Here is a 12,714-nt window from a genome sequence, read left to right as displayed (position 1 = left end):
AGACCTTTGGATTCTTTCCTCACTATTCTGTATAGTATATAGACCGTTAAAGTCAGTCAAATGTTTTTATACAGTTCGTTGATTTTCACCTTTATAAAGAATCCACATCCTTTCAGTAAAATACATAATATACTACAAAGTTCAAAAGTACAAACATCTTTTGTTGGGAACTGTGTTAAATGTTACAACAAAATACCATGTGACATATTAAAAATAAACGTATAAATTTAATCATTTGTTAGGAACTGTGTTAAATTAAATATTTTATAGCTCACACACTGTAATAATTTAAAATAATAATATAGTTATATAAAACCATCTAATTTGTGTATTGTCGTTTATTTAATTCTAGGTACAAATTCTTCACATATATCAAACAGTCTTTTAATTAATAATGTGCCTTTAATTAATAAGAATAACTGAAATCAATGATTTGAATTAGACTATATGGCACAAAATGTTCACGTATACTTATTTTAATAACATCTCAGTCAAGCCCCAAGAAAACCAGAGTAGTCAATTCAAACGTAGTGCGGGACGTCTTTGGCGAGGGTTCCTAGTTCACATTAATTCATCACGCGTTGTCAGCAGCAACCTCACAGAAGCCTAATTGAGCATTTAGCCCACCGCAAAGTGCGGAGAAAGATTACGTAGGGGAAGGCAATCATTCCATGACAATCCGAAACTGGCATAGCCAAACCAAACAACTTTATCAGCTAGATTTAAATTTATAATAGTTTGTGCAACCATATCTAAATTTAATCGGTTAGGTAGGTATAGCTGAAATTTTTAAGGAATTAATTTTCTTCAGTTAAAGAATAAACATGATTGGAGTAGCCAAAGTATGTACCGTTCTCTTCTTTGATTGAAACTTAAATACTAAGGTATGAACCTTACATTCAAAATAGTTAAAGAGGAAATGGGTCACATTGCCCGCGTCTCTGATGACGGATTGGTCAAAAAGCACCGCAGTGGGAATGTCCCAGTGGGAAGAAAAAAGGACGCCGACCAGAGACCAAGGAAGATGGAATATAATAGATGGATAGCGGGGAACGATTGGAAAATGGTGGCGTAGAAGTGGAAGAATTTTGAGGAGGCCTTCACTCTTTCGAGTACTATTGTTAAACATGTGACATGGACTTAATGTAATCTCTTTGTCTATTAAAATCCGATGAAATTGAACAGTTGTACCGAACAAATAGAGACAGTTAACAGAACTTCAAAACGGGCGAGGCATGGCGGCGGGACAAAGGCATTTCTAGTGACATATGAGTTTGTGTAAATAATCGTGCCAGCATAGGCGAGGTGTGCACAGCTTTCCGGATCATTTGTAAGGTCACATTCCGACCTGACGGCTCCCGTCCGCCCTCCATTAACTTGTCACTTAGGGGCTTAACGGGATGACCGATCACCTGCGCGACGTTATCGATAAAATACCGATTTTTAGCAGAAGTATGAATTATATCGAGTAGAAGAAATACCAGTGCCTAATATGAATACCTTACATTTCGGTAGGCATTTATTAAATAAATTAATTACGTGGTGGTACACATACCTGGGTGGGGGTAGTAAGGTGCCCCGGCGCTCATTGGATGTGGCGCCCGGTACTCCATCACTCACTATTCACGCACAGATCACCTCATCGATATCAAGTGTCATCTATCGATTAATCAAACACCACACTAGAGTCTGATATGAGCAATTCAGCGGTATCATTCTCTCCAAATTGTTTTTATAACTTCACGAATAGTCGTTATTTTCACGTACACACATACGTAATAGTTTTAATTCTTTGTTTCATACGATATTCAGAAATCTAGATAAAAATCAATGACAACGTGTGTCGATAATATTCTATTTACACGACGAAGGTTAAGTGATGTAACGATATAAACCACGTTATCGATAATACGGTCTCCGCGATATCCTCAGTGCTTTGTTCTGTCGCCGGTGATTTAATACCTTTCTGTCGTCGGCCCCTACTCGACGTTTGCCCTGACAATATTATGTTACAAAGGGCTTATAAATAATTACGTGAGCGGCATCCGCGAGGCAATTGTATTTATTCATTGTATATTGATAGTTAACATTCATGAAATTTTAAATATTAGTTATCAGAATAGTATTTCAATTATGTTTTCTAAAACATTTCAAACAATTTCGATATAGCTTGTTGCCACACTCTATTTTATCCAAGAAACGTGTTGTTCATGTCAACATCGCGATTCTAAATTGACTCCCAAAGCAAAGTAGAACAGGAATATTATTATAATTACATCACGCATTTGCATAATTTAAACAACATTAATTTACACTTTCCTTCCTTAAACACTTCATTGTAAATAAACAGCCTTTTAAGCTATGAAAAGCCTTTATAAATCTTTGTCAAAAACCGACCGGACGAATAAAATGAAGCAATTTTTCGGGGGCGAATAGCGCGAGCAGCGTACACTGAAAAAAGGCTTTCGCAAATTAACAAAACGACCAAAAGTACTGGACTGCCCGGCTTTTAGACATAATGCGATAAATCGAGTCTGCCCGAAAAGATTTCTGAGCCATTTCGATGCTTTTAATTTTAAATACTAGACTAATTACCATCCTGAATACTTAAAACGCCAAGGAACGCGATTGAATGTGAAAGAAAGCCAACTGAAAAATATAGGTTTAAATGCGATTAACTGCGCACTTAAAGCGCTTCAAGGGTTATTGAAACAAGAAAGAGTATGAGTGCGGCGGTGTATTTGCGCTCGCTTTAAGCGGCGTTAAGTGACAAATCCTCGGGGATAGTGGGATGAGACTCGCTAATGGAAGCGTATACGGGATCAGGCGATTATAATTACGTACTCAGCGCTCGTAAACCACACAGTTTATCTAATAATGCAGATATAAAAACATGCTATAATCCTATAATTTTATGGGCATATAACTATAAAAATATTATTGGTTTGTTCGAGTACAATAAATGAATGCACGTAGTTTTAAACAAAATATTTTACGAAATAATTTGAGTATATCAGTTTTTATAAAAATGAAAAAGTTTTCAAGCGATTACAATTCGCGCGAAAAAAAAAGTAGTCTATTTTAAAATGCATACTGCTATCGATCTATATTGATAAATAATTAATTCGAGAATTGTCGGCTTCGCTACAGCAATTTTATGAAAATGATATTGAAATTAAATAACAATAGTTAAGGTGCTACGAAAACTATTAAAAAGTTTGTATTTCAAAAATCAAATTTATTTTTATTCAATTACCTATTCCTTCAACTTTAACTTTTATGACGCAAGAATTTGTCAGTCACATAAAATCGCATATATCGATAGCAAAATCACATCACTACAAACTGCGACAAGCGATATACGACCGCACACAACGTCACGACGCTTTCAACTGACAACTATGTAAACGGTCCCACTTCGGGGCGCCTGCGCGGCACTCGCCCCGATTCACACGCAAATATAAACCCAACGACCCGCGAATAAGGCAACATTTCACTTGAAACAAATAACAGCCACCTGTACAAGTGTGCACGGCCGGAAGTCCACGATGCACTGTCATTTCCACTCTTCCACATTGCTTCCCTTAGAAAATTGCGATTTGCCCCGCACCGGCGAAATGATTACGCGGGGGATAAATAACGCCCCATCGATACAAGTTTACGGATGTCTGAATTTACGAGTCGTTATCGGGTACACAATTAAGTGCCGAATGAATATAATTGAATATAAATGGTGTTACAATAAAAATATATTGTTAAATCAACAAAAACAAAACCTGTTGGCGATTCTAAAAGTGACGGCGACGGCAAATACCGGAATCGAATGAGCCGCCTAAATAAGTTACGAGAGATATCAACGCGACGCGGCTCGGCCATTTACACCAACCCACCGACTGTTGCGTATGTGCTAGGGATAGATATAGTGATGCGCTTATAGTGCATCGAATTTTAATTTTAATAAAAATCATTAATTTCAAGTGAACATCAAGATCTTTTAAACAATCTGTTATATTTTCGAAATGAAATGGAGATATAAACTAGCTTAACAGCCAAGTGATATCAAAGCCATCGTCAAATGCTATGGCCAATACATCACTAGTAACTCTGAACTCCCCCAGCGAGACCGCCGACACGGCATGCATCATAGACACAATTTATTTATACTATTCCGCGCTGTTTTCACTTACAAATTGATGAAATCAATACACCACGTTAGGCGAGCAAAATTGGCATAAGCTATTTGTTGTATATGCGGCTACAGAATATAACTATTTTTAACTTTATACTATGTATTAAATGGTCTGCAATTGAGAAGCGTAGAACAAAGGCAATGGCGATATTTGAATTGCCTTGTAGCGATGAAGGGGTAGCCCTATCTCGGCATGGCTACAAGTACACAGTACTGTAGTGTAGACAAACACAAGTACTTGAGCCGTGTAAGCTACAGATCCCTACTAACCACTTCGTTCGGCGCATGCGCCCTATGCTCGTTGTAGAACTACGAGCGAATAGACTTTTTAATCAAAACACGATGTATTAATTATATTACAGATAAGATTTTAATGAAAGGCACGCTGTTATAAATCAGCAGCTACGTCATATAACTTAACTTCGGATAAGAAACGTTTTATAATCGGACAAAAAATAGAAGACAAAATATAAAATTGTACACGTATTACCACGATGTCCATCGTTCCAGGACTCAGAGTTTTGTTAAGCCAATTTTTGCCTTCCACTAGTGTGGTAACCAACCAGATCACTAAAGTATTTCCGAATCAATTCTTAAAGTTACTCGCGAGCCCACTAGCAATGAGAATGGCCATGGGCGGCGGTATCACTTAACAACAGGAAAGCCTCCTGGCATTTTGTCCCCTGTTCTACGACTAACTAACGATGAGTGAGATGAGTTTCATGAATGTATGAAAAAATACAATAAGCATTATACAGTTTAGTTTAGGATTGAATGTAAGTCTATGGGTGCATAGCTCTACACTCGGGGAGTCGGAATATAGACGGGGTGTGATTGCATTAACCGTTCGCCCCCGCACTAATCACACTACACGCTATACAGCGTGTTCCGCACTCGTCCAACTGTAATGGAAGGGTTGGACCACTATATGTACTTAACGCTTATAAATTAATGTCAAATTTGCCAAAGGTAAGGCAAGTAGCGGGTAATTTGGAACATGGAGCTTGGCTAACCCTTTTGTAAGAATTGCGTATAATAAAAATATGGCTGGGCCTCAGAACCCTTACGATGTGTTACGATCACCGTTCGTGCGAATGTTAAATGCGCACATAGAAGGGAAGTCCATTGGTGCCTTGCCGGGGATCGAACCTACGACCTCAGTGGTGACAGTCGCATACTAAAGCCACTAGGCCAACAAATTGAGTATGTTACAAAAGTAAAAAAAAAAGTTTAGTTTATTGACTATAACCCAGTTTAAAATGGGTTTGTTCTTGTCAAATGAATTCCTCCTTTTTAAACTCGGTCAATGAGTTATTCTCACCATACATGAGCCGGTCATTTGGTCACTCGGCGTCATTTCGCTCCCTTATGGTGGCCATTAATTGCTGTATTAACGGTCTGCTTGTCTTACTGTGGCCAATTATTCGCATCACTGATCTCAACTGCCTCGACGTATGACATGTTTTGAAGGAATTTCCGAATATATTCTCTGTATATTCGGATATTCCTTCAAAATATATCATACAACCTTTTAAGTCATGTCATGTGAGTCTTTTCTTATCTTTCTGAATGACATTTAGTTTGAAAAGAGATAAAACTAAATAAAACAAAACATTTTTCCGCCAAATTATAGCAAATCTATTCAATTAGTCGTTAATAAAGCTACCCTTATAACGCTAGGGGACAAAGTTTATTGGGGTATTAGGCTAAGTTCACATTTGTTAATTTCAGCATTACCCTTTTGTGAAGATGCAGAGTGAAGCCATCACTGGAGGGTCATATTTAAAATTGGGATTTGGGACATCTTCAAGATGTCACTGACCCACTCTTATTCAGTTATTTTGATGTAATTGAATAGTTTTACTAGTCCATCTCCATGCCTTTCAGTAATAAGCTTCTTAGCGCAACCTAAATAAACAAAAGACAATTCAATTTGCAATACGGTAGTTTCGAAGTTTCGAGACGGCTTTGTGTATACAGCGTTACAACCCACTAGAGGAGAGAGACTCTGTTGATTGGTGTAATAATGCGTCTCCATTGAAGGTCGTGATTTTAATTTGAGATTCAGGTTCCGTCTTAGACAACACACCTTTAAGTAGCCTCGTTCATAAGTAAAATTTCCCCTCACAGTTTTTAATTTAATATTTACGATCTCATTCCTAGAGTCTATTATTAATATCTCATCTATAAAGTGTAGTGATCTATGTATAGACAATCTCGGCTGGTGCCCGATCGGCCGCACTGCTGTCGCGCATGCGTATTGCTTCCCGTTTCCATACTTACACGGGATGAATCACTACAAGATTGATAACTCATCAAACTTGTCACATATCAAGCGTCAAACATAATAATAAGAAGTTATTTATTAAAGCAATACAATCATAAAATAAAAAAGGACGCGTGCAATGGACTGTCAGGGACCAAACAAACATAACAAAGTTATATGTTAAACAGGCATACTAATCTGAAACGATTACTCAAAGTTTAACCATATCGGAAGAAACAACGAAAACGCGTTCTTAGCCACCCGAGAGTACTCATAAAGCGAGGTACTACCGTTTTGAAACTAGACCACACACTCCAACATACGCCTTACAACACTCGCGTTACGGGCTAAAATAATTCAGCAAACACAAGTTTAATACACTCGAGAACATAATGATGCACATTCAAAGCCTTACTCCCCGTGAATAAGGACTACGATCGCTTCATCTGTTCGCTGTAATGTACGACACATGTCCATTTTAGTACTTTTCAGGAGTTTCGAATGTTTGCGGTCGATTTATACAAATCGCAGCGGAGTTTACATCTTATTTCTACCGTGATACAGGTCGTTTTGGAACGATCGCGTTGAGGTTTACTTATAGCTTTCGGATATTAAGTATGACTTACAAGAGTGAGATTGTAAAAATAGAATTAGGGAGGCGTTTCTTTGCGTTGGGGTCGATCGAATTATTTCAGTTTATCAGCTAGGCAATATGATGCCGGATATTTAGAGTAACTGGGGTCGTTCAACAACATCTAGCCACAGCAGACTCTTAAATGTGAGAGTGAAGAACTACCAATTTACCATGTCGATGACCTAAGCCAAAAGTCAAGGATATGAAGTCGTAACAGTCGAAAGTGGTGTGTGAAGTGAAGTGGAGGATATTCTCATCCGCATATAAAGTACGGTTCGTTTAAAAGGAAAAACACATAATCGCGTGAGCACACGGGCGCAGGGATACGTGATCCCGACGCGGTGTCAATCGAGACCCCTCACCTCTAGGGCTGTCTCATTTCGTTTGCCCCATTATGGCATACATTTTTCAATTCATTATAAAATATTGGTAAAACATTGCAAATTCAAAATAATAAGAACGGCTTTGTTTGATAGAGATTGGATCACTCTTATAAAAATAGATCAATCTGTTAACATACACAAATCACGCTTAGAAATTTGGCCTCTGACAAATCACAACACGTTATTTTGACAACCCTGACACAAGCCGTCCCCCTCGTAAGCGTCTGGCTGGTGGAGACGGTAAAAAGCGCGTCCCCCAAGACCCCCACCATTAGCCCGTCTCCCGGGTGAATAATTCAAGTTGGCCAATAAAGCAGAACGCAAGACCAAACATCCGCCCTTGAGCGATAAGTGGATATGACTTGAACAGACAAAATACACGCCACGATAGAGTCAAGTTGGTAATAAAAAAATTCATCAACTCAATGAACATAAAGAGTATGCGTCCTATGCATATTTATGTGTGGTGTTACAAAATAGAATCCAATTCCTAATCTAGAAGATAGAAACATTTTATTTATTTATTCACAAAGACACAGACTTAGCACTGTAAAAGTAATGCGTGCCAATACGATAATGTCGAAAAATATATAATATTAAATACATGAGATACACAATATCGTTACTGTGAAATCACTCTGCGAACATATAAATATGTCAATAGTGTCGGAGACAGCATTCAATAGGCGCAACGTCTTTGTTAAAGGCAAACAAACTTTGCCCTCACCGTCCCACATGGGATATGTATAAAAATCCCGAGTTCTTACTGAACACTTGAGTTGCTCACCACCCCCCGTAAAGCTTTAACTAGGTAGTAGGCCAACATATTTATGAGTAAGCCAAAACACGCTCCCGCACACGACTTGCACCCTACTTGCACATCAAAACGCGTTGAGTCGTAAACACGAGACGGCTAATACGGTTCCACAGAGAACTGACGTCAGAGAATCTCGTGCACGCACTGGTTATTTCGAACGTACGTCATTGTCTTAGGTATGAGAAATATTAAAGCAACAATCAAGTTATTAATTAATTTATAGTATAATAATAGTTAGTATACATTCATAATTCAAGAACCCGCCAATACGCTTCTTTAGGCAGTTCCTTTGACGAATGTATTAAATTAGTCTAATAAAATATTTAATTAATATTGTTTTTGAAATGAAATCTATAAGAATAGGAGGGTAATCCGCTTTGTTACGTAACGCGTTACACCGCCAGTCTGTCTAGCTTCCCTTTCTCACACGCATACGGCAGCGGTAGGAAGCACCTCTTCTCTCACTGTAACCCGCAGCACTAGCTGTACTTTTCAGACCATCATGGGAATAAAGAAAACGAATTTCCTTTAAATGTTACCGTTAGATACAGTAAAGCTAAAGAAGCCCCATCGAAGCTGAATATCGACACACGGATCCACTCATCAACTAGGCAATGCAGCAAAAGCGTTATCGCGGAGCTAATAACAATTAATTAGAGAGTGTTTCAATTGGATTCCCGCGAGGTGAAGTATCAAGATAGCTGGCGTTCTGCCAACACTATCTCATTACACGCAGATCTCCCCGCCTCGGAACTAGAGCCCGATCAATTTTATTGCGCTGTATTTCGTATAACGTAGAATTTGAACAATATTTTAGATTAAAATTTCTCATTAGACAATTCGTAAATGGATGAAGTATCGAGAGATAAAATACAGCTTAATTTTAATAGAACAGGGGGCTGGATGCTCACCTGATGTGAAGTGAACTGAAGTGATACCTAGATGATCTTATGTTAAAAGATACCGCCCATGGACACTCTATGCCAGAGGGCCCGTGTGTGGTTTGGTACGCTTTTTTCTTGAAGGAACCTGATTCGAATCGTTTCGGAAATACTTTAGTGGGCCCCTGGTACGCAGTGGTGGTGCCCGGAAATTACTGCCTTAAAAAACAGTCGTTTGTTCAACGATGGGCGTCGAGGTGATACACCTTCAAACATATCAGGAGTGTATCGAAGCGTGGATACAGGTGGAGACAAAAACCGCATATTATTTCATGTTGATAAAATCGCTGCAGCAGCTAAACAAAGGCAGCCCGCATCGACAACAGTTGAGAGTCTTAAGAACAATGCACTGTAGGGATGCACCGTTTTCATTCATTTATCAGAAATATATGAAGACATTTTACGAATTATCGTCATATAGGCTATTTCTGATTTTAACAAAATTTCCGTTAAAAGTAGACGGTTTTGACAATAGTTATATTCCTGTCAATATTTATCCCGTCATAAATTCTTCAAAGATGAAACTAATAACGTGTATTAAGTGGCACTATACGGCGGATATAAAATCGAATATAGCACCGAAAATAAACCCATTACTTCGACAACACTAGAGCAAAGTGCAACGCTGATCAAACGGGACAACGCTGACAACGCGATACGACAAGCCCCACTATCGACTATCGACACTCTGCACATACATTGGTTTTAAGGCTTGTACACATAACTGCGATGCGAACGCAACGCTGAAAGTTGTGTTATAATATAGTCTCCCTTCCACTATAAGGTGACCATTCCTTCGAGTTTAGACTACCTACTTGCCGGCAGAATATTAAAAACTAGATCGCGACGTGTATTATACAAAGAAGTCTGCTTTTTTCTTATTGCTTAGGAGATACAGGCAAAAGAAACAAAGAAGTTTAATTTTTTCGTTACCAGTGTCCCAAAAAACAGAGCACTCTTCAATCAGTGATATAAATAAATCAACATCGTACTCTGTCATTTTTACATTAAAGTATACTTATTGCCCACAGGCTGTCTCCGACTAAAGAATGTTGTCAGCAAATGTGACTGAATGCGCGAAGCGAATTAATTGACAGGTGATGCAACGTCGCACCGCAGTTTTGTGTACAAGCCCTTACCTCAAAACTTCACCCATTCCAAGTTTAAGTGGTTATATTTATTAGATTGTATGATTTATGATTTACTGATTAGATATTTATTACAATATTCAGGGAAATTAAGAATGGTAGACAAATTTATAAGCAGCAGCCCCGACCTTGAGCACAGTCAGCTCTGCCTATGCATGAAGGAAAGAGATAGAAAATGTGTATTGAATTATCATAAGCATGTAGAGTTTCAACTCTTTCCAGTTTAAACTTAATAAAGGCCGAGTTATGTTAAATCATATATTTGAATATTGATAACTGATAAAACCAATAACACAGTATGGAATGCAATAAAGCGGCTTATCGGAAAGCTATTGTTGTGAGGAGGCGAGTGGGTGAGAGGGGTGAGGGGGCGGGATGGAGTCGCACCTGTGCCGATGAAACGCAAATTGGAGAACTGGAATGTCACAAACATTGGATTCAGGCTAACACGTACAGTTACAAAGTCACTCGTAATTTTGTATTGCAATGATCAAAGTGAGTTTACATTGCGTATTTTATAGGAAACCAACTCGTCAGTAAATATTGACACTAAGCGTTAGTGGTTAATGTATGCGTTCATTAAGTTATCCAAGCTTATTGACAAATCAATAATTGTTTCGGATGAATTATATTATGTCTCTTAATTTAGAAAATTAAATTATTACACACAATTAAACACACAACACATACAGTTTACTAATGATTGTATGGCCCAGATACGTTTGTGCGTATGTTTAATGGGACAGCTGGTCCCTTTCATCATTATTTTGTTCGTATAAGTAAAATTATTATTGTAAAAAACATCGCACATTTGTTAAAAAGTAAATGGGTCAACTTAAAAGGCAGAAAATACGGTAATTTTTGTTGTTTAAATTGTAGGGATTTTCGTTCCGCCAAAACATTGATACGGGCTTTGCAAACTGCGTCAGCGAACACGAACTAATTTAAACTTTATCACAATTGATTAAAGTTTGAATTAATATTCTGTGTACACTGTTTCGATAAGCTCCCCCACTTATCCTTATACATAAAATTTGCTTAACCAAATTGATACTTAAGGATTTCAAGGGATGAGGAAAAACAAACAGTCTACGTACAAAACAGGGATATATCAAAATCGTTTCCATGAAATAAACATAACATAACGTACGTAATGTATTGAGAAATTCTTAAGACTATATTTTTTAATAAAATCTTGCTGTTAGCCTTGATGACTTTTGCAGCCCAGCTCGGGCATTTTCCGTAACGTCCCGCGTCTAGCGCAAGGGCGTCTTCTGCGAAGCTTGGGCCATCCAGGAATTTCACTGGAGAGTGCGAAGTACCGTAAGCCTACGCCGGTGAAAGCGGCTTTTAATTTGTCTTTGGAAATGGTGATTGGATCATCCGGATCCGTCATGACACGAGGGCGTAATAATTGATGCTTTAAACCGACGGCTTTGACGCACTAACAAAGTGTAAACCTCATCATTGTTATATACAATATTAAGAATCTCAAAAACGCTTATCTAAATCCCACGTACCTGCATCGTGCTTGTCGATCTTGTGGTGCGCGGGAGTGGGTCTTCGCTCGGGCGGGGGCTTCCCGCTGGGACTGTGGCGCTTACCGCGACCCACAACCAGGGACTGCGGAATCTGCCGCAAGGCGATAGAGTACATTAGAATGCCTTGTCGCGAGGGGAAGGAGTCCAGGTCGCCCACTCACCAGCTTGTCGGATCGGTCCCCCGAGGGCAGTCGGGCGATGGTGACGTCGGCGCTGTCCTCGGGCGGCGGAGGCTGCTGCAGCCAGTTGTACTCGCGTTTCTCCACGGGCACGCCTCGGCGCTCGTAGTCCTGCGCCTGCGTCCTGCGTTCGTACGGGCTTTAGTCGAAGTTAAGCGATACTTCAATTATTTATTTGTTAAAGCGTAACACATCATATATAATTTACAGGATATGTTACGAGATATCTTAATGAAATATATGTCAATTATGGTAACCACAGACTCCAGGTGAAAATGACTCACCTCAAGCTCTCGTAGCAGTCCAAGCACACGACGGCGTAGTCGCCGTTCTCCAACAACAACGAATTTTCAGTTCTCCTCTGGCTCAAGAATGGGAATTCCTGGAACAACATACACCTGAGATGAGCACAGTCCGTCTCCACAGGACAAGGCGTCAGGAGAGAGGCCTCACCTTGATGGGCAAGGCCCGCACCCGTTTCCTGTAGGTCTTGACCGCGCAGAGATGACAATGGTAGTCGTGCGTGTTGTAGGCTCGTCTCTCCGCCGGGAAGTTGCCGCTCTCTTCGTATCTGTAGTCGGACACGAACACAAATAGTAAACTCTTTTTAATATCC

The 12,714-nt window shown here is 39.2% G+C and overlaps 1 protein-coding gene across 1 annotated transcript in view; it reads right to left on the bottom strand.

Annotated features, from left to right (window-relative positions):
- LOC110994127 overlaps positions 1-12,714 on the bottom strand; it is a 67,224-nt gene that overhangs the window by 9,510 nt on the left and 45,000 nt on the right. Inside the window, exons 13-16 of the mRNA XM_022260631.2 lie at positions 12,552-12,669; positions 12,383-12,480; positions 12,081-12,222; positions 11,899-12,010 (exon numbers count right to left, since the gene is read on the bottom strand). Of these exons, the coding sequence (XP_022116323.2) occupies positions 11,899-12,010; positions 12,081-12,222; positions 12,383-12,480; positions 12,552-12,669 (470 nt within the window). The remainder of the gene's footprint in view (positions 1-11,898; positions 12,011-12,080; positions 12,223-12,382; positions 12,481-12,551; positions 12,670-12,714) is intronic.

This window comes from Pieris rapae, chromosome 20, assembly GCF_905147795.1.
Source record: "Pieris rapae chromosome 20, ilPieRapa1.1, whole genome shotgun sequence".
In the NCBI taxonomy this organism is placed as follows: Eukaryota; Metazoa; Arthropoda; class Insecta; order Lepidoptera; family Pieridae; genus Pieris; species Pieris rapae.
Note: the sequence above shows the minus strand (reverse complement) of the source record. Positions and strands in the feature narration are given on the sequence as shown.